Below are 23698 nucleotides of genomic sequence, written 5' to 3'. Positions count from 1 at the left end.
AATGCTCTGAATGTCCATCTATAATTGTTCATTATGCTTATGTATATAACGCCATTAATTCCACAGCACTTTACAGACATCGCTGTCCCCATTGAGGCTCACAATCTAAATTCCCCATAGGTATGTCTTTGGAGTGTGGGAGGAAACCAGAGCACTAAAACATGGGGCAAACATACAAACTCCTGCAGATCTGGTCCATGGAGTGAGGGGGATGTGAATCCAGAGAGGCAAAGCAACAGTGCTAACCACTGAGCCACCGTGCTGAACTATGCACAAAAATGTGGTAAGAAGGGGGAAGGTGGGCTAATGTGCCACTGTGATAAATTAAGGCAGTCTGAAGACATGCCAAATCTATGGTTTTAGTTCCTCCATACTTTTTTTCATAATTAGTGTTCCAAGATTTTTTTTCGCATGAGAAGCTGAAGTTTTCATTGGTACCGTTTTAGTGAGCACACATCATCTTCATCTTTAACATGGGAAGTGAGAATGAGGCTACACAAGGAATATTTTTTACAACATATGCTGGTCCTGAGAGGGGACACAAGTGTGGGATCCTTTGAATAATGCACTATTTATGTAGGTTCGTGTATTGCATCAGTGGGTACTTTACTGCCAGGCAAAATGTTAGACCCATGGACAGGGTTTACAGAAGCATTCCTCCTCCTCCCATCAACATTATCATCCTCTTAATATATTACAATCATATTATACAACACTTTGTACTTACAATTGCTAATTTTACCCTTCTACCCAGGTAATTCTTCTCCTTTTCCATTAAGCCTATGACATCACATGATTAACATCTTCATGTAGAAACAGGAGGTCAATTTTCCCTGCACAAGTTATAAGTCACTGCAAAAGACCCTGGAAGGGTGAGGAGGGAGCAGTTGTGTCAGGGGTCGAATAGGGAATGATAAATGCAGGGACAAGAGACTTCCTGTTTCTACACAGAGCAGAAAAAAGTTACTTGGGAGAAAGGCAGAATGAGCAATTTTAAGATGGTGATCGCTATATATTAAGAGGATAAAAACTTTGATAGCAGCGCTTCTGTATTAGCCTTCTGTACTCAGCAGACCTGATGTCAGGCCTCCGATTACCGCAGCACCCCATTATTGTGCTGACAGGGACACTATAGGTACCGTGCGAGTATTATACATGTACGGGGGCTCACATCATCTTACCTTTCTCTTGAGCCGGCTGGCATTTACTAGCTCCCCGTTATGAGCTACCGCGATCTTTCCATGTAGCGTCTCAACCACAAATGGCTGGCAGTTTTCTAGCGCAGAATTTCCAGATGTAGAATATCTTGTGTGGCCAATTCCCAAACTACTCATGTTCAGCTTCTTCAGACTTTCCTCACTGAACACGTGGTTGACCAGACCCATGCCCTTAAGGGAGGAGAAGAAAATTGGTCAACGTTAGTCACTTACAAGTATTCCCGGAGGTTTAGTGTGTGGCTTATTAATCAGACTGATCATGAGGAATGGGAATAATGATCCTTCTATAAAGTATCCTGGCAGGTGCCGCGAGCAGCGTCCACCGCTCCTCACCATATTGTGACTGGCGGAGACACCGAATACAGACTACTGTAACAAGGTACATCTACATTCTGCCTGTGGTCCCTGCAAGGCCGATCCTGCTCGTCAAGGAACAGAAACACGGTTCGCACCAATACCATCATTGAAGGAGACTTCCATGATTGATATTAATGGCCTGTCCTAAGGAAAAGCCAAAATTATCGGATCAGTGAGATTCGGCAAAGCTTACCTTGTGTACTCTATATGTTGGCACCGCGGCTCCATCGCTCGTCACAATGCCAGCACTTTCTTGTCCCCTGGTGGAAATTAAAATTGATTGGCGTTAGGCCTACTCCACAACTGACAATTTTATTTTAGATTTTTTTTTTTGCTTATAATTTTTAGAAAGGAACATATTACAAAGTCAATACATAAATATCCATCAAGTGAGGACAATGCTTCTGCAATCATATAAAGAGACTAACTTTTTCATAATTTCTAAATGTTCAGTCTTCATCCCTCCCCCATCCCATCCACAACACAGCCAGAAACGGTCGGCCATCTCACCAGAACCATTAATGGTGCCGCCAACTACTTTTATATCGATAACTAAGTTTTCCTTTCGCTGACAACATTCACTAACTTGCTGGAACATTGGGCTGGTGGGGGGGGGATTAGCTTGTAAAGGGGGTGTTCAAACGACCCCCAGTAACGGTCAGATCCAGGTTTTACCAAGTGTCCTGACTGGTGTATGAGAAGCGACAAGATGGGCAGCATTGTGCGGCATGGCCGTCTGCAGATCATCGGGGAGCGCTCCTGCCCCTTCCTCCCTTTTCTATATGTTTTTCATCATGGCCCTTTATTAGACCAAAGATAAAATTGCTTGAGTTAATTGTGTAAGAGCTAGAGGTTATTGCAATTATTTTTCTGGAGTTTATAGTTTTAATTCAGATATTCGGATACATTTTAGTTAATAGTGAAATTGTGGCAAATTATTTCATCACTCGCCTGGTTGTGTACATGTTATTTGCCTTGAGTTTAGGGAACCCCGTCAGCTATCGGGTGCTGCCCAAACCACGGGCAGCATGAATCCTGGCTGCATTATTGCAGACACGCAAGGTTTAACTGTGAACCTCACATGGGCGGCAGCTTCTCCCTGATCCCGTATATAAAACATCAGGAGACCTGTCAATCATGGTGGAGCGGGTGGCGACTTCCCATGTACTATAGCTCACAGTCACTTATATAAATACATTTTCTCTGAAATAACGCAGCATTTAAGAGTAAAAACGCAACCGGTGTCGGATCCATTCTGCATGTGGCTCGGGCAGGAAGAGTTAGCTGAATGTTTCCCTTTAAGTCACTATGACCTATAATCCATTAAAAGGGGCGACCTAGCCCAGAAGCCATGTGGTGACACTAGTTAATACTAGTCTGTGCGGTAATGTCTGTTGTATTCATAGAAGCCAATCAGGTTCAGAGCAACTGGTGAGGAAGAAATATGAACTGGTATGACCTCCCGAACAAGTGAAAAATATGTCCTACCATGCCCTGACCCACCCGCTGCAGGTCACCAAGTCTGAAGGAGTCCTCAAGGCCAGGGACTTATAATGGAGGCTCAAAGTATACCAGGAATTCACACTGCTCACGCCCAGCCGCCCGTGATTTATACATTTAAAAAAACACATCAACAAAGAGGAGCAAGTTCAAAGAGCGACCAGAATGGTGACCGGTATGAAAACCATGTCCTATGAGGAACGGTAACAGGATCTGGGAATGTTTAGGTTGCAAAAAAGAAGACTGAGAGGAGACTTAATAGCGGTCCACAAATATCTCCAGGGCTGTCACATTGGGATCATCTTTATTCTCATTTGCACAAGGAAAGACTAGAAGCAATGGGAAGAAACTGAATGGGAGGAGTCACAGATTAGATATTAGAAAAAACTTTGACAGGGTAAGAGGTGGTGAGTTCTCCTTCAATGGAAGTCTTCAAACAGAGGCTGGACAGACAACTGTCTGTGACTGTTTAGTGAATCCGGCATTGAGCAGGGGGTTGGACCAGATGACCTAGGAGGTCCCTGCCAACTCTACCATTCTATGATTCTATACACATACCTCGGCTCATCTAGAAACATTTCAATGACTAAAGTACGACGTCCTCCAGCTCACAATGAGGGCAAAGGTTCGTGGCTACGATCGCTCTGATTGGCTGTTGAAAGTGAAACAGCCAGTCAGAGCAATTTGTAATATTTCACCCATGAAACTTGGTGAAATATTACAATCCAGCCATGGCCGATGCTGTAATATCATCGGCCATGGCTGGAAACCGCGATCTGCCCCCTTCACGACTCACAGCGGTGATCTGCCGCCGCTCTCAGTCTTTCCTCCCCTCCGTTTTGTGCTCCGCTGCCCTTCTCTCCCGCTGTCCGATCCCACCCTCCGTACCGCTGGAGTTCCGGGGGACCCTCCCGGTGTCTGTTACAGAACCCCCAGCACCAAGAATATGCTATGCAGTATATATTATGTATAATAGGTTCCATGTGAAATGCATCAGTCCACAGGCTGCGCCCCTGGGCAGAGGGGACAAGATATCCCCCTTCTGTCTTCCCCCCTTTGTAATTCTCACAGTAAATATCAGCAGGTTCCGGCCCCCTGCGGCTATTGTAATGTATGTCTGGCCTGCTTTTTCTATTGGCCTGCTCTGTGTATCTGTGTTATATATTCTGTGTGCTGTGAATAAAGTGTGTTCTTTTAGACTGGAAATACGTGGCGTAGCAGTTAGCTTTTATATGCTCTCACGGAATCAAGGAATTCCAGCCAGTGTCCTTCATTCAGAATCCAGCAAAAGCAGAGTAGACCTCCTGAAACACGGGGGGTGCTGAAAGAGGTACTACAGCACAGTAGACCCCGTTACACTGGTGGCAGACAGCGGGATGTGATACCCCTTCTACAGTAGGAAAGGAATGAATGGAAGACAACTACCAGAAGTTAAAGAGGACTACATTAAAAGATCTGGTGGAAGCCCGAGGGTTAATCGCCAGCAACAAAAAAAAAGCAGGCCAGACATACATTACAATAGCCGCAGGGGGCCGGAGCCTGCTGATATTTACTGGGGGAATTACAAAGGTGGGGGAGGACAGAAGGGGGATATCTTGTCCCCTCTGCCCAGGGGCGCAGCCTGTGGACTGATGCATTTCACATGGAACCTATTATACATAATATATACTGCATAGCATATTCTTGGTGTTGGGGGTTCTGTAACACGTCCGTCCATCGTCTAAGATGGGTGCCGCTATCTTCCAAAATGGCGGGCACATGCGCAGTGCGCCCGCCGAATCTGCTGGCCAGCAGATTCGTTACAGATACATTTTGATCGCTGTGATATAACCCATCACAGTGATCAAAAAAAAAAAAAGGGTAAATAAAGCGCCCCCCCCTTATCACCCTCATAAGAAGGGAAAATAATGAAATAAATAAAATATATTTATTTTTATTTTTCCACTAGGGTTAGGATCAGAACTAGGGTTAAGGTACCGTCACACTCAGCGACGATGCATAGATATAGACAACGAGCCGATCGCTGTTTAGGTCGCTGTAGAGACGTCAAAGTAACTCCAGAACGATGCAGGAGCGATCCAGTGACGTAACGGCGACTCACTTATTGTTCTCGTTGGTTGTTAGCTCCATGTAAAACATTGCTGGCATCGTTACTTAGGATGTCAAACATGACGATACATGCCGACCAGACGACCAAATAAAGTTCTGGCCTTCTAGCTACGACCAGCGATGGCACAGCGGGATCCAGATCGCTGCTGCGTGTCAAACACAACAAGATCGCTATCCAGGACGCTGCAACGTCATGGATCGTTGTCGTTCTCGTTGTAAAGTTGCTGAGTGACGGTACCTTAAGGGTTGCAATTAGGGTTAGAATTAGGCTATGTGCACACGATGCGGATTTGGCTGTGGATCAGCAGCGGATTGGCCGCTGCGGATTGGCCGCTGCGGATTGGCCGCTGCGGATTGGCCGCTGCGGATTGGCCGCTGCGGATTGGCCGCTGCGGATTGGCCGCTGCGGATTGGCCGCTGCGGATTGGCCGCTGCGGATTGGCCGCTGCGGATTGGCCGCTGCGGATTGGCCGCTGCGGATTGGCCGCTGCGGATTGGCCGCTGCGGATTGGCCGCTGCGGATTGGCCGCTGCGGATTGGCCGCTGCGGATTGGCCGCTGCGGATTGGCCGCTGCGGATTGGCCGCTGCGGATTGGCCGCTGCGGATTCTTGGCAGTTTTCCCATCACGTTTACAGTACCATGTAAACCTATGGAAAACCAAATCCGCTGTGTCCATGGTGAGGAAAATACCGTGCAGAAACGCTGCGTTGTATTTTCCCGCAACATGTCAATTCTTTGTGCTGATTCCGCAGCGTTTTACACCTGCTCCTCAATAGGAATCCGCAGGTAAAATCCGCACAAAACACACTGGAAATCCGAGCTAAATGCAGTGCGTTTTACCTGCGGATTTTTCAAAAACGGTGTGGAAAAATCCGCACACGAATCCGCAACGTGGGCACATAGGCTTAGGGCTGGAACTAGAGTTACGGTGGGAATTAGGGTTAAGATTAGGGTAAGGGGTGTGTTGAGGTTAGAAATAAGCATAGGGTTGAAGGCCAACAAGTAACATAGTAACATAGTAACATAGTTAGTAAGGCCGAAAAAAGACATTTGTCCATCCAGTTCAGCCTATATTCCATCATAATAAATACCCAGATCTACGTCCTTCTACAGAACCTAATAATTGTATGATACAATATTGTTCTGCTCCAGGAAGACATCCAGGCCTCTCTTGAACCCCTCGACTGAGTTCGCCATCACCACCTCCTCAGGCAAGCAATTCCATATCCTCACTGCCCTAACAGTAAAGAATCCTCTTCTATGTTGGTGGAAAAACCTTCTCTCCTCCAGACGCAAAGAATGCCCACAACCTCTAAGAAAAAAAAAAAAAGGGGGGGGGGTACCCACAAATTCAAGATAAATAGCACACTAAAGGGACCTAAAACATAACATTTAATATATATCTATTAAAATGACATGACAACATACATAGACGAACATGTGTATTACCAACAGTTGGTCACACAATTACCGTATATACTCGAGTATAAGCCGAGATTTTCAGCCCATTTTTTTGGGCTGAAAGTCCCCCTCTCGGCTTATACTCGAGTCATACCCGGGGTCGGCAGGGGAGGGGGAGCGGGGGCTGTCTAGCTATACTTACCTGCTCCCGGGGCGGTCCCTGCAGGCCCGACTTCTTCCAGCGCTGCAGATTCTTCCTGTATTGAGCGGTCACATGGTACCGCTCATTACAGTCATGAATATGCGGCCCCACCTCCCATGGAGTGACGCTCAGGTCAGAGGGCGCGGTGACGTAGTCAGTGCGTGCCCTCTGCTGAGCGTCAGTGCTGGAGACGGAGCCGCACGAGGAGCAGGTAAATATTGAAAGCGCCGGCGTCCTAAGCGAAGAGAGGCGAGTATGTGATTTTTTTTTATTGCAGCAGCATTATATATTGCACAGCTTTATATGGAGCATCTATGGGGCAATAACCAATGGTGCAGAGCATTATACATGGCACAGCTTTCTATGGAGCATCTATGGGGCCATAATGAACGGTGCAGAGCATTCTATATGGCACAGCTTTATGTGGAGCATCTATGGGGCCATAATAAACGGTGCAGAGCATTCTATATGGCACAGCTTTATATGGAGCATCTATGGGGCAATCATGAACGGTGCAGAGCATTCTATATGGCACAGCTTTATATGGAGCATCTATGGGGCAATAATGAACGGTGCAGAGCATTCTATATGGCACAGCTTTATATGGAGCATCTATGGGGCCATAATGAACGGTGCAGAGCATTCTATATGGCACAGCTTTATATGGAGCATCTATGGGGCAATAATGAACGGTGCAGAGCATTCTATATGGCACAGCTTTATATGGAGCATCTATGGGGCCATAATGAACAGTGCAGAGCATTCTATATGGCACAGCTTTATATGGAGCATCTATGGGGCCATAATGAACGGTGCAGAGCATTCTATATGGCACAGCTTTATATGGAGCATCTATGGGGCAATAATGAACGGTGCAGAGCATTCTATATGGCACAGCTTTATATGGAGCATCTATGGGGCCATAATGAACGGTGCAGAGCATTCTATATGGCACAGCTTTATATGGAGCATCTATGGGGCAATAATGAACGGTGCAGAGCATTCTATATGGCACAGCTTTATATGGAGCATCTATGGGGCCATAATGAACGGTGCAGAGCATTCTATATGGCACAGCTTTATATGGAGCATCTATGGGGCAATAATGAACGGTGCAGAGCATTCTATATGGCACAGCTTTATATGGAGCATCTATGGGGCCATAATGAACGGTGCAGAGCATTCTATATGGCACAGCTTTATATGGAGCATCTATGGGGCAATAATGAACGGTGCAGAGCATTCTATATGGCACAGCTTTATATGGAGCATCTATGGGGCAATAATGAACGGTGCAGAGCATTCTATATGGCACAGCTTTATATGGAGCATCTATGGGGCAATAATGAACGGTGCAGTGCATTCTATATGGCACAGCTTTATGTGGAGCATCTATGGGGCCATAATGAACGGTGCAGAGCATTCTATATGGCACAGATTTCTATGGAGCATCTATGGGGCCATAATGAACGGTGCAGAGCATTATATGTGGCACAGCTTTATATGGAGCATCTATGGGGCAATAATGAACGGTATGGAGCATCTATTTTTATTTTTGAAATTCACCGGTAGCTGCTGCATTTTCTACCCTAGGCTTATACTTGAGTCAAGTTTTCCCAGTTTTTTGTGGCAAAATTAGGGGGGGGGGGGGGGCGGAGTCGGCTTATACTCGGGTCGGCTTATACTTGAGTATACACGGTATCTAATAGTTAAAAGAAATCAAGATACCGTATATACTCGAGTATAAGCCGACCACCCTAATTTTGCCACCCTAATTTTGCCACAAAGAACTGGGAAAACTTATTGACTCGAGTATAAGCCTAGGGTGGAAAATGCAGCAACTACTGGTAAATGTCAAAAATAAAAAGATACCAATAAAAGTAAAATTAATTGAGACATCAGTAGGTTAAGAGTTATTGAATCATGAGCCCCATATAATGCTCCATACAGTTTATGATGGACCCATAAGATGCTCCATATCAAAAAGATGCCCCATATAATCCTGCATAAGGGTTAATTATGGCCCCATAAGATGCTCCATAGACACATTTTCCCAATATAATGCTGCACAAATGTTGATTATGGCCCCATAAGATGCTCCATAAAGATATTTGCGCCATATAATGCTGCACAAATGTTATGGCCCCACAAGATGCTCCATACAGACACTTGCCCCATATAGTGCTGCACAAACGTTATGGCCCCATAAGATGCTCCATATAGAGACTTGCCCCATTTGCTGTTGCTGCGATAAAAAAAAACTAAATAAAAAAAAAAATCACATACTCACCTCTCCGCCGCTCAGGCCCCCGGCACTTCCAATATTCACCTGACTTTGTTCCGGCGCCGCTCCATCTTCAACGTCTTCTGCACTGATGGTCAGGCAGAGGGCGCGCACTAACCACGTCACCGCGCCCTCTGACCTGAGTGTCACTGCTGAAGACGGAGCAGCAGCTGGAACGAGGAGCAGGTGAATATCGCGCAGCGCTCCCCTCCCGTTATACTCACCTGCTCCTTGCCCGGTGTCCCTGCTTCCCCGGCGCTGCAGCTTCTCCCTGTACTGAGCGGTCACCGTTACCGCTCATTACAGTAATGATTATGTGGCTCCACCCCTATGGGAGGTGGAGCTGCATATTCATTACTGTAATGAGAGGTACCATGTGACCGGTCGGTACAGGAAGAGCTGCCGGGGAAGCCAGGGACCGCGCCAGGAGTAGGTGAGTATAAATAGACAGTCCCCGCGCCCCCTCCCCTGCCGACCCCTGAGTATGACTCTAGTATAAGCCGAGAGGGGGACTTTCAGCCCAAAAAAATGGGCTGAAAATCTCGGCTTATACTTGAGTATATACAGTAATAGTACTCAAAGCAGAATGATGCTCTCCAATTCACAACTGCTTATTCAGCTAGCATATCTTTTATCCAAACTCAGCAAAATGGCTGAATATATATATATATATAGAAATGCTGCTACTTGTGCCAGTATAGTTTTGCTCAAAATATGTGACACACATCAGGAGATGCACTCCACCATTCAATCAAAAGATCCAGCAAATCGATGCATAACTCCATAGACCTTTCCCGTTCCAGACCACCTCCTTACATGTTTCATTCCAAGCAAAGGAAATCATCAGGGGATAAGAAGGTCAAGTCGTGGTCTTGATGATGGAATACTCAGCCCTCATTAACATTCACATAGAGCCTGTCATCTGTGTTGAGGTTAGGCTTGTGGTTAGGGTTATGGTTGGGATTAGGGTTGGTTGTGTGTTGGTGGTTAGGGATTAGGGGTGTGTTGGGGTTAGTGTTGGAGTTAGAATTGAGGGGTTTCCACTGTTTAGGCACATCAGGGGTCTCCAAACGCAACATGGCGCCACCATTGAGTCCAGCCAATCTTGCATTCAAAAAGTCAAATGGTGCTCCCTCCCTTCCGAGCCCCGACGTGTGCCCAAACAGTGGTTTACCCAAACATATGGGGCATAAGCGTACTCAGGAAAAATTGTACAACAATTTTGGGGGTCTAATTTCTCCTGTTACCCTTGGAAAAAAAAAAAAATGGGGGCTAAAATATTTTTGTGGGGAAAAACGGTTCTGCGTTATAAAATTCTGTGAAGCACTTGGGGGTACAAAGTGCTCACCACATATCTAGAGAAGTTGCTTGGGGGGTCTAGTATCCAAAATGGAGTCACTTGTGTGGTGTTTCTACTGTTTAGGCACATCAGGGGCTCGCAGACCATTCCATCAAAGTCTGCATTTCAAAACCTCACTACTACCCTTCTGAGCCCCGACGTGTCCTAAACTGTGGTTTACCCCCACATATTGGGCATCAGCGTACTCATGACAAACTGGGCAACATCTTTTGGGGTCCAATTTCTCCTGTTACCCTTGTGAAAATAAAAAATTGTGGGCTAAAAAATAATTTGAGGAAAGAAAAATCATTTTTTATTTTCATGGCTCTGCGTTATAAACTTCTGTGAAGCACTTAGGGGTTAGAAGTGCTCATCACACATCTAGATGAGTTCCTTGGGGGGTCTAGTTTCCAAAATGGGGTCATTTGTGGGGGAGCTCCAATGTTTAGGCACACGGGGGCTCTCCAAACGTGACATGGTGTCCGCTAAAGATTGGAGCCAATTTTTCATTGAAAAAGTCAAATGGCGCTCCTTCCCTTCCGAGCCCTGCCGTGCGCCCAAACAGTGGTTCCCCCATCATATGGGGTATCGACGTACTCAGGACAAATTGTACAACAACCTTCGGTGTCCAGTTTATCCTTTTGCCCTTGGGAAAATAAAAAAAATTGCTGCTAAAAGTTCATTTTTGTGACTAAAAAGTTAAATGTTCATTTTTTCCTTCCATATCACTTCTGCTGCTGTGAAGCACCTGAAGGGTTAATAAACTTCTTGAATGCGGTTTTGTGCACCTTGAGGGGTGCAGTTTTTAGAATGGTGTCACTTTTGGGTTTTTTCAGCCATATAGACCCCTCAAACTGACTTCAAATGTGAATTGGTCCCTAAAAAAAAATGGTTTTGTAAATTTCGTTGTAAAAATGAGAAATCGCTGGTCAAATTTTAACCCTTATAACTTCCTAGCAAAAAAAGAAATTTGTTTTCAAAATTGTGCTGATGTAAAGTAGACATGTGGGAAATGTTATTTATTAACTATTGTGTCACATAACTCTCTGGTTTAACAGAATAAAAATTCAAAATTTGAAAATTGCAAAATTTTCGCCAAATTTCCGTTTTTTTCCAGAAATAAACGCAAAAAATATCGACCTAAATTTACCACTAACATGAAGCCCAATATGTCACGAAAAAAATCTCAGAATCGCTAAGATCCGTTGAAGTGTTCTTGAGTTATTACCTCATAAAGGGACACTGGTCAGAATTGCAAAAAACGGCAAGGTCATTAAGGTCAAAATAGGCTGGGTCATGAAGGGGTTAAACTAGACAATGTAGCACATGGAATGAACCATTTTCATAAATGGTCGTGTTTTGATACCGTGTAATTTACAGTCTAAACATTAGATCGCATAGATCACCATGACATTTTTGTAAGTCAAAAGGAGGTGGACACAGCCATTAACTAACTTTCCTGTAGACAAATCATGTAACCTGCATTTTAAAGCTTTACTGTAAAAAAAAACAAACATATACAGCAAACATGCGCTGCATGTGAACATAACCCAAGATCTCTGAAAACAGAACAGTATTTACAAAGTTTAGTAAAGCAGCAGATAAAGGGGTAAAGCACCAGTTTGTAAGTAGACAACCCCCCACCCCCAGGGGTCCTGTTCTCTGCCTCATTTACACCTCTCTCTGGAATTGGAAGCCAAGGCTCCTTCTAATTCTGGGAGAGCAGGAAGGTCAGCTCCTTGTTGTTGGTCACAGTAGGTGGTGAACATTGTAACCAGAAATCTCCACAAGTACAAATGGCCCCTGCAGGTTAAGACACTCAGAGGAAGGGATGTGCCCAGTAATGGCCGGATACACGGCCGGGCCAACGCTGGACGCCATCGGGAGGCCACCGGGCCAACGCAGGCCGCCATCGGGATGCAGAAGGTATCCCTGACACAACAACAGGTTCTGTACAGTAGGGACTGACCGACCCCCGGCCATTTTCTCTGCAGGACAAAAAGGAGGCAATGGGGGTGCTGGGGGTCGTGGCCAGGACTGTGGCTCTGCTCAATGGCCATAACACAAGGACGGCAACGAATAATCGGGATGGGCAACTGAAGGTCAAACTACAAAAAAAACAGGATCTTCCCATCAGAAGTGGTGTGCAGCCAGCAGGATTTGGGGGATTTATTAGCCGCCAATGGTGAGAGGTCACAAACCACGACCAGCACAGCGAGGACAGAAAAGGTCAAAAGTTTCAGGAAAAGGAAAAGTTTGAGGACGAGCCGCAGATTATAACGTTCTCTGTTCCTCCAACACTTACATGAGAACAATCTGTAGGGTGAGAGTTAACACTTTCATCACCAATAAAGCAGCAAAGAGAGAAAGTCCCATATAGGAGGATGCAAACCCACCTATAGGGGCAGGAGCCAGTCCCCACCGTCATGCATCACTAACAATGGTGGGCGACCATCTGATGCCCACCATCGCCCCAGGGGGCAGGAAATACACCGGATTACTAACATTGGGGGTGGTTTCATCACTGTAGATCCATCACAGTACAAGCAACCACAGCCCGAGGACCCCCACACCACAGCCCGAGGACCCCCACACCACAGCCCGAGGACCCCCACACCACAGCCCGAGGACCCCCACACCACAGCCCGAGGACCCCCACACCACAGCCCGAGGACCCCCACACCACAGCCCGAGGACCCCCACACCACAGCCCGAGGACCCCCACACCACAGCCCGAGGACCCCCACACCACAGCCCGAGGACCCCCACACCACAACCCGAGGACCCCCACACCACAACCCGAGGACCCCCACACCACAACCCGAGGACCCCCACACCACAACCCGAGGACCCCCACACCACAGCCTGAGGACCCCCACACCACAGCCTGAGGACCCCCACACCACCTGAGGACCCCCACACCACCTGAGGACCCCCACACCACAACCCGAGGACCCCCACACCACAACCCGAGGACCCCCACACCACAGCCTGAGGACCCCCACACCACAAGACGAGGACCCCCACACCACCTGAGGACCCCCACACCACCTGAGGACCCCCACACCACAACCCGAGGACCCCCACACCACCACCCGAGGACCCCCACACCACAACCCGAGGACCCCCACACCACCACCCGAGGACCCCCACACCACAACCCGAGGACCCCCACACCACAACCCGAGGACCCCCACACCACAGCCCGAGGACCCCCACACCACAGCCCGAGGACCCCCACACCACAAGCCGAGGACCCCCACACCACAGCCCGAGGACCCCCACACCACCTGAGGACCCCCACACCACAGCCCGAGGACCCCCACACCACAACCCGAGGACCCCCACACCACAGCCCGAGGACCCCCACACCACAACCCGAGGACCCCCACACCACAACCCGAGGACCCCCACACCACCGCCCGAGGACCCCCACACCACAGCCCGAGGACCCCCACACCACAGCCCGAGGACCCCCACACCACAGCCTGAGGACCCCCATACCACAGCCTGAGGACCCCCACACCACCTGAGGACCCCCACACCACAGCCCGAGGACCCCCACACCATAGCCCGAGGACCCCCACACCACAGCCCGAGGACCCCCACACCACAGCCCGAGGACCCCCACACCACAGCCCGAGGACCCCCACACCACCTGAGGACCCCCACACCACAGCCCGAGGACCCCCACACCACAGCCCGAGGACCCCCACACCACAGCCCGAGGACCCCCACACCACAGCCCGAGGACCCCCACACCACAGCCCGAGGACCCCCACACCACAAGACGAGGACCCCCACACCACAAGACGAGGACCCCCACACCACCTGAGGACCCCCACACCACCTGAGGACCCCCACACCACAACCCGAGGACCCCCACACCACCACCCGAGGACCCCCACACCACCACCCGAGGACCCCCACACCACCACCCGAGGACCCCCACACCACAACCCGAGGACCCCCACACCACAACCCGAGGACCCCCACACCACAGCCCGAGGACCCCCACACCACAGCCCGAGGACCCCCACACCACAAGCCGAGGACCCCCACACCACAGCCCGAGGACCCCCACACCACCTGAGGACCCCCACACCACAGCCCGAGGACCCCCACACCACAACCCGAGGACCCCCACACCACAGCCCGAGGACCCCCACACCACAACCCGAGGACCCCCACACCACAACCCGAGGACCCCCACACCACCACCCGAGGACCCCCACACCACAGCCCGAGGACCCCCACACCACAGCCCGAGGACCCCCACACCACAGCCTGAGGACCCCCATACCACAGCCTGAGGACCCCCACACCACCTGAGGACCCCCACACCACAGCCCGAGGACCCCCACACCATAGCCCGAGGACCCCCACACCACCTGAGGACCCCCACACCACAGCCCGAGGACCCCCACACCACAGCCCGAGGACCCCCACACCACAGCCCGAGGACCCCCACACCACCTGAGGACCCCCACACCACAGCCCGAGGACCCCCACACCACAGCCCGAGGACCCCCACACCACAGCCCGAGGACCCCCACACCACAGCCCGAGGACCCCCACACCACAGCCTGAGGACCCCCATACCACAGCCTGAGGACCCCCACACCACCTGAGGACCCCCACACCACAGCCCGAGGACCCCCACACCACCTGAGGACCCCCACACCACCTGAGGACCCCCACACCACCTGAGGACCCCCACACCACAGCCCGAGGACCCCCACACCACAGCCCGAGGACCCCCACACCACAGCCCGAGGACCCCCACACCACAGCCCGAGGACCCCCACACCACAGCCCGAGGACCCCCACACCACAGCCCGAGGACCCCCACACCACAGCCCGAGGACCCCCACACCACCTGAGGACCCCCACACCACAACCTCCCCCCAAAGCAGGAGAAAAGGCTTCCAATAGGGGCTGCAGGCACGGCGCCCCCACACTCACCTGTGCTGTAAGCCCACCAGCCCCAGCGTGATCACATGCGGCACGTCCAGCTCTGTGGGCCAGACCCCGGAGGCCAGGCAGCCGAACACCCCGCACTCCTCCCGGATCCCCAGCTCCTCCAGCTCCATGGTGCGCACACGTGGAGTCCCCGCGGCAGCAAACACTTCCTGGGCGGGGGTCTCAGCAGGCCGGACCGGGGGGCGCTGTACGGAGGAGGGCGGCGGACTGCACCGTGTGTCCGAGGGACGAGATAGGGAGACGCGGCCGCACCGGGAGCGCTCAGGGGAGAAGTGTACAGAGTACGGAGGCCATGTGCGGGGCTGACACAGGAGGAGGAGCCAGGGGCGGACACGGGAGGAGGAGCCAGGGGCGGGGGCGGGGCTGAGAGCTGCCGGGGATGGAGGCGGGAGGCTGGTGTCGCACACTGGCCGTTTGGTGCGTTATAGGACTTGTTCACACATTACGTTTCTATCACGGTTTTCCACAAAATCCACTCATCGCTTGCAGTAGCCGCAAAGTAAATGAGATTTCTGAGATCTCGTGTACATTTTCTTACAGATCTGAATCTCCAAAGCGTTTTTGGAATCTGCCGCTACTTTCTGCCTCCTCACAGCGTTTGTCGCCCATTCAAATGAGTGAGGAGAAAAACGCACCAAAACCCCCAAGTCTGTGTGCACATATTATTTGCTTGCAGACATTTCTTCAAGGATTCGGCATCTCTTGGCAGGAATAATGGTGCGTTCTTAGGCTACGTTCACATTTGCGTTGTGCGCTGCTGCGTCGGTGACGCAACGCACAACGCAAACAAGAACGCATGCCAAAACGCATAGTTTTGCGACGCATGCGTCCTTTTTGCCGGATTTTGGACGCAAAAAAAATGCATCTTGCTGCGTCCTCTGCGCCCTAACGCGGCAAAAAAGACGCATGCATCACTAAACACATGCAAACGCATGTCCGTGCGCCCCCATGTTAAATATAGGGGCGCATGCGTCGCCGCGGCTGCACCCGACGCAGCCCGGCAGAACGCTAATGTGAACGTAGCCTTAGTGCGTTTTTATGGTTTTCCCGTGTTCGTTCAATGGCTCAAAAAGCACAAAGAATTGACGAGCTGCAGATTTATAGCACGGCGAGTCCTGGAAGGCCCATGACTGATCGGGTGCCAGCACTTCTGGAGTCTCGCGCATTTTTGGGCCAATTCCGTGCAGAACAAAACACATCACAACCAAAAAACACGCCGTCTGCACACAGCAGTTTTAATAATAAGCATTAATAATAAGCATTTTTAATAATAAGCATTAATAATAAGCATTTTTAATAATAAGCATTTTTTTCAGTGTTTTTTTCCTACAACAAAATCTGATCTCTTGGAGGGAAAGAAGCTGCAGAAAAAAAGCGGGTTTTCCTTGGGTTTTCCTTGGGTTTTTTGCTGCGGTTTTGGCATACTACATTTGTCTCTTGTGCATGCTGATAAAGTTTAGCGCAAAAAAACAAGTCCTATTCCACAGAACCAGGTATTGGCACAAAAACGCAGGAAAACCGGATCCCTATGTTTTTGCTGTGAATATTCAGCATTTCTTCACCACCCATTCACGTCAATGGTGAAAAACGCTGAAAAAATGACAGAAGTGACGCGCCATTGTGCAAATCACAGAATACTGAGGACAAAAAACCAATGTGGGGCAGGGGGTTTCTGAAATCTCATAGACTTTGCGGGTACTGTAAAAAGCAGATGAAAATTAGCATAAAAGATATCAGATAATGGCCACAATGGTAAATGTATTAGTCAGTGCTTTATACTATACAGATATGTTATTCCTGGGTATTTGTGTGATTTGCTTTAGCTGACCTCATTGTTTATTTGTGCTCGGTTTGAGGCACCAGTTTATGATTATTCTTTGTATTTACATGTATTTTAAGCTGTCTTAACTAAAGCAATTGTTACCATCCTCCTCTCGTGTCTCCCCTTTTCCCCATAGTTTGTAAGCTTGCGAGCAGGGCCCTCATTCCTCCTGGTATCTGTTTTGAACTGTATTTCTGTTATGCTGTAATGTCTATTGTCTGTACAAGTCCCCTCTATAATTTGTAAAGCGCTGCGGAATATGTTGGCGCTATATAAATAAAAATTATTATTATTATTATAAATAAAGTTTATCTGTTTTACTAACATTTTGAAAATACTTCTTGATCTGAGTATAGTGCAGTGACTATGATCAGTACATTTTTCCTGCCGACATTCTTGGTTTTGCAGAAAAATCTACTGCAAATACTGTCTATAGGGGGCGCACTGTCTATAGGGATGCACTGTCTATGGTGGTACTGTCTATATGGGCACACTGTCCATAGGGTGAACTGTCTATAGGGGCGCACTGTCTATAGGGATGCACTGTCTATTGTGGTACTGTCTATATGGGCACACTGTCTATAGGGGCGCACTGTCCATAGGGTGAACTGTCTATAGGGGCGCACTGTGTATAGGGCGCACGATCTATAGTGGTACTGTATATAGGGTGCACTGTCTATAGAGGCACACTGACTATAGGGACACACTATGTAGTAAAGAAAGATGGGGCTGACAGCACTCACACAGAAGGGCGCTCGTTCCTTGGTCCAGGGAACCAACCTGGATATACGTGTAATCCAAAGAGAAGAGATGAACAGCGCTCCAAACGGGTGTTGTAGTATCAAAACGAAATCTTTATTGGTCCATGAAAGAGCAACGTTTCGACCAGTATCCTGGTCTTTGTCAAGCATACAAAAAAGCGTTAAAATGGATACACACAATGTCTGCAGTATATAAACGCTTTTTTGTGTTGTCTGATGGATGTTATTTGTTGTGCCTATATATGTAATTAGTGGCTGGTTGGTGATTGGGGCCTTGCATGGTATCCACACCATTTAAGCCGACACATTGTACTCAGTTGTATGCTTGACAAAGACCAGGATACTGGTCGAAACGTTGCTCTTTCATGGACCAATAAAGATTTCGTTTTGATACTACAACACCCGTTTGGAGCGCTGTTCATCTCTTCTCTTTGGATTATAGGGACACACTGTCTATAGGGACTCACTGTCTATAGGGGCACACTGACTATTGGGGCTCACTGTCTACAGGGGCACACTGACTATAGGGGCGCACTGTCTATAGGGACTCACTGTCTATAGGGGCACACTGACTATAGAGGCGCACTGTCAATAGGGTTGTACTGTCTATAGGGTCACACTGTCTATAGGGGCGCACTATCTATAGTGGTACTGTCTATAGGGTGCACTGTGTATGGGGGTGCACTGTCTATAGGGGTGCACTGTCTATAGGGGTGCACTGTCTATAGGGGCGCACTGTCTATAGGGACTCACTGTCTATAGGGCACACTGATTATAGGGGTGCACTGTCTATAGGGGCTCACTGTCTATAGGGGCACACTGACTATAGAGGCGCACTGTCAATAGGGTTGTACTGTCTATAGGGTCACACTGTCTATAGGGGCGCACTATCTATAGTGGTACTGTCTATAGGGTGCACTGTGTATGGGGGTGCACTGTCTATAGGGGTGCACTGTCTATAGGGGTGCACTGTCTATAGTGGTACTGTTTATAGGGGAACAGTGTCTATAGGGTGCACTGTCTATAGTGGTACTGTCTATAGGGGCACACTGGCTATGGGGTGCACTTTCTATAGGGAGCACTGTCTATAGGGGCACATTGTCTATATGGCTATAGGGGTGCACTGTCTATAGTGGTACTGTCTATAGGGGTGCACTGTCTATAGTGGTACTGTCTATAGGGGCACAATATCTGTAGGGGCACACTGTCTATAGGGGTGCACTGTCTATAGGGGGCACATTGTCTATAGGGATGCATTGTCTATAGGGGCGCACTGTCTATAGGGTGCACTGTCTATAGTGGTACTGTCTATAGGGCACACTGTCTATAGGGGCGCACTTTCTATAGGGACACACTGTCTATAGGGGTGCACTGTCTATAGGGGCGTACTGTCTATAGGGGCACACTTTCTATAGGGGCACACTGTCTATAGGGGTGCACTGTCTATAGGGGTGCACTGTCTATAGGGCACACTGTCTATTGGGGCACACTGTATATAGGGGTGCACTGTCTATAGGGGCACACTGTCTATAGTGGTACTGTCTACAGGGGTGCACTGTCTATAGTGGTACTGTTTATAGGGGGTGCACTGTCTATATGGGTAGTCTATAGGGGCACACCGTCTATAGGGGCGCACTGTCTATAGGGACACACTGTATTTAGGTGAACACTGTCTATAGGGGCACACTGTATTTAGGGGAACATTGTCTATAGGGTCGCACTGTCTATAGCAGTGTTCCCCAAGTTCAGTCCTCAAGAGCCACCAACGGGTCATGTTTTCAGGATTTCCTTAGTATGGCCCAGGTGAGAACTCCATAACCTAGACAGGCATCAATTCCATCACCTGGGCCATACTAAGGAAATCCTAAAAACACGACCTGTTGGTGGCTCTTGAGGACTGGAGTTGGGGAACACTGGTCTATAGGGTGCAATCTCTACAGTGGTGCACTGTCTATAGGGCCACACTGTCTATAGGGCACACTGTCTATAGGGGTGCACTGTCTATAGGGGCACACTGGCTATAGGGGTACACTGTCTATGGGATGTACTGTCTATAGGGGCGTACTGTCTATAGTGGTGTACTGTCTATAGGGGTGCACTGTCTTTAGGGGTGCACTGTCTATAGGGGCACACTGACTATAGGGGCACACTGTCTAAAGGGGTGTACTGTTTATAGGGTGTACTATCTATAGGGACACACTGTCTGTAGGGGCACACTGTCTATGGGGTGTACTGTCTATAGGGGTGCACTGTCTATAGGGTGCACTGTCTATAGGGGTGCACTATCTATAGGGGCACACTGTCTGTCTGTCCAGCCCCTGAATACTTCCATTGAAGGAGAACTCACCACCTCTCGAGGCCACCTGTTCCACTCATTGATCACCCTAACTGTCAAAAAGTTTTTGCTAATATCTAATCTGTGTTTCTTCCCATTGCTTCTACTCTTTCCTTGTGCAAATGAGAATAATAAAGATGATCCTTCTACAATGTGACAGCCCTTGAGATATTTGTAGAGAGCTATTAAGTCTCCTCTCAGTCTTCTTTTTTGCAAGCTAAACATTCCCAAATCCTGTAACCATTCCCAAATCCTGTAACCGTTCCTCATAGGACATGGTTTGCAGACCGGTCACTATTCTGGTCGCTCTTCTCTGAACTTGCTCCAGTTTGTTGATGTCTTTTTTAAAATGTGGTGCCCAAAACTGGACACAGTATTCCAGATGAGGTCTGACCAAAGAGGAGTAGAGGGCAATAATGACTTCACGTGATCTAGACTGTATGCTTCTGTTAATACATCCCAGAATTGCATTTGCTTTTTTGTTGCTGCATCACACTGTTGACTCATGTTCAGTTTATGATCTATTAGTATACCCAAGTCTTTTTCACATGTACTGTTGCTTTGCCCTACCATATATGGCGGCACAATGTCCATAGGGTTGTACTGTATATAGGGGCACACTGTCTATAGGGGTGTAACTGCTATAGGGGCTGTAAGATAGCACTTACTGAATGTATTGGGGGACACAGTTGCTTATCCACGGGATTCAGTCACACAGGCACGCTTTTCTCTATTAAACAGTCCATGCGGTTTAATATGCAGTCATAAACTGGATCATGCACAGTTCATTATATACTTCATGGAAGACAATAGGCACCAACAGATGACATTAGGTGCAGCTTTATCTTAGATACTTCATATATGACATTAGTTTGCAGGCACTACACATGCTGGACCTTACTCCATCCAGTTACCATTAACTGACCCCCTGTCAGTGCACACAGTTCCCCATACTCTGGGTTACCTTCCAGGAGCTCTGTCCTGTCCGTACTCTGTCTCCCAGGGAACCTGCCGAACTGGGATCACCATCCCGGACAATGCCTTGCTCACTAGGCCACCTGACAGTCCAGATCCTCAGACGGGCTGTAGCTGCCACAATGCAGTGCTGTTATGACCTGGTGGTGAGGACAATAATGGACCTGGTGGTTAAGAGCACACGGAATGACCTGATAGTTACTAATAATACAGGACAAGCTCTGAGACGTGGGAACTCTGCTGACTGCAATCCCTAATCCTATCACACACACTAGAAATAGCCGTGGAGCGCTCCTGACGCTCCCTAGGCGCTTCGTCACAGCCTAAGGAACTAGCTAGCCCTAAAGATAGAAAAATAAAGCCTACCTTGCCTCAGAGAAATTCCCCAAAGGAACAGGGAGCCCCCCACACATAATGACTGTGAGTTAAGATGAAAATCACAAACACAGAGATGAAATAGATATAGCAAAGAGAGGCCCGACTTACTGAACAGACAGAGGATAGGAAAGGTAACTTTGCGGTCAGCACAAAAAACTACAAAAAGACCACGCAGAGGGCGCAAAAAGACCCTCCGCACCGACTCACGGTGCGGAGGCGCTCCCTCTGCGTCCCAGAGCTTCCAGCAAGCAAGACAAAAATCAAAATAGCAAGCTGGACAGAAAAAATAGCAAACAGAGAAAAACAAGCAGGAACTTAGCTTCTGCTGGGAAGACAGGTCACAAGAACGATCCAGGAGCGAACTAGACCAATACTGGAACATTGACAGGTGGCATGGAGCAATGATCTAGGTGGAGTTAAATAGAGCAGCCAGCTAACGAATTAACCTCGTCACCTGTGGAAGGAACCTCAGAAGCCGCAGCCCCACTCACAACCACCAGAGGAAGCCCATGGACAGAACCAGCCGAAGTACCATTCATGACCACAGGAGGGAGCTTAACAACAGAATTCACAACACAGTGCCATCACAGACTCTGCATACATGCCTTTCTATGTGCTCTTCAGGAAGTCCTACTCCCAGGATCTTCCAACACAGGTTGTGCTCTTCAGGAAGTCCTACTCCCAGGATCTTCCAACACAGGTTGTGCTATTCAGGAAGTCCTACTCCCAGGATCTTCCAACACAGGTTGTGCTATTCAGGAAGTCCTACTCCCAGGATCTTCCAACACAGAAGTCTCTCTGTGCGCTATTCAGGGATCCGATCCTACTCCCAGGATCTTCCAACACACAAGTATCTCAGTGCACTATTCAGGGATCCAATCCTACTCCCAGGATCTCCCAACACACAAGTCTTCAGGTCCACGGCCTCTCAGTGCACTATTCAGGGATCCGGTCCACACACAGGACCTCCCAACACACAAGCCTTCCAGGACCTACACACTCTCTACAGAGACCATGTAACCACACCATGGTCACATTATGTACCTGTAACCACTCCCATAGGTGTGAGGTGTGTGGTTAGCCAGACCCGCCCAGCTCTCCGACTAATCCTGCAAGCCTCCCCTCAAGTAAAACAAACACAAATACTTGTGGGACTACAAGTCCCAGAACAACATTACTAGCATACAGCGCAGACTCTCTCTGCGACACACACCGGCCATTTACAATCCTGCCGGTCACTGTTTCACCATCATAATCACAGATATGCCTCCTTGCGCATCCCGTGGAGCACCTACAGCGCCCCCTATCTGTAACACAAGGCACACTATCTATAGGGGTGTACTGTCTATATGGACGTACTGTCTATAGGGGCACACTGTCTATAGAGGTGTACTGTCTATAGGGATGTACTGTCTATAGAGACATACTGTGTATAGGGGCACACTATAGGGCTATAATGTCTATAGGGGCACACTGTCTATGGGGGCGCACTGTCTATAGGGGCATACTGTCTATAAGGACACACTGTCTACGGGGGAGCACTGTCTATGAAGCCATAATGTCTATAGGGGCACGCTGTCTATAGGGGCACACTGTCTATAGGGGTGTACTGTCTATATGGACGTACTGTCTATAGGGGCACACTGTCTATAGAGGTGTACTGTCTATAGGGATGTACTGTCTATAGAGACATACTGTGTATAGGGGCACACTATAGGGCTATAATGTCTATAGGGGCACACTGTCTATGGGGGCGCACTGTCTATAGGGGCATACTGTCTATAAGGACACACTGTCTACGGGGGAGCACTGTCTATGAAGCCATAATGTCTATAGGGGCACGCTGTCTATAGGGGCACACTGTCTATAGGGGTGTACTGTCTATATGGACGTACTGTCTATAGGGGCACACTGTCTATAGAGGTGTACTGTCTATAGGGATGTACTGTCTATAGAGACATACTGTGTATAGGGGCACACTATAGGGCTATAATGTCTATAGGGGCACACTGTCTATGGGGGCGCACTGTCTAT

General features: G+C 48.8%; 1 protein-coding gene across 2 annotated transcripts in view; it reads right to left on the bottom strand.

Moving 5' to 3' along the window:
• Positions 1–15701, bottom strand: part of PPAT (phosphoribosyl pyrophosphate amidotransferase) — a 38607-nt gene extending 22906 nt beyond the window's left edge. For both annotated transcript variants that reach the window (XM_069744437.1, XM_069744438.1), the window contains exons 1-3: positions 15376–15701; positions 1768–1834; positions 1182–1388 (exon numbers count right to left, since the gene is read on the bottom strand). In XM_069744437.1, the coding sequence (XP_069600538.1) occupies positions 1182–1388; positions 1768–1834; positions 15376–15503 (402 nt within the window). In that variant the 5' untranslated portion in view covers positions 15504–15701. The remainder of the gene's footprint in view (positions 1–1181; positions 1389–1767; positions 1835–15375) is intronic.
• Between the last annotated feature and the right edge of the window lie 7997 nt (positions 15702–23698).

The sequence above is a fragment of the Ranitomeya imitator genome, chromosome 1 (genome assembly GCF_032444005.1).
Source record: "Ranitomeya imitator isolate aRanImi1 chromosome 1, aRanImi1.pri, whole genome shotgun sequence".
Taxonomy (NCBI): Eukaryota; Metazoa; Chordata; class Amphibia; order Anura; family Dendrobatidae; genus Ranitomeya; species Ranitomeya imitator.
Note: the sequence above shows the minus strand (reverse complement) of the source record. Positions and strands in the feature narration are given on the sequence as shown.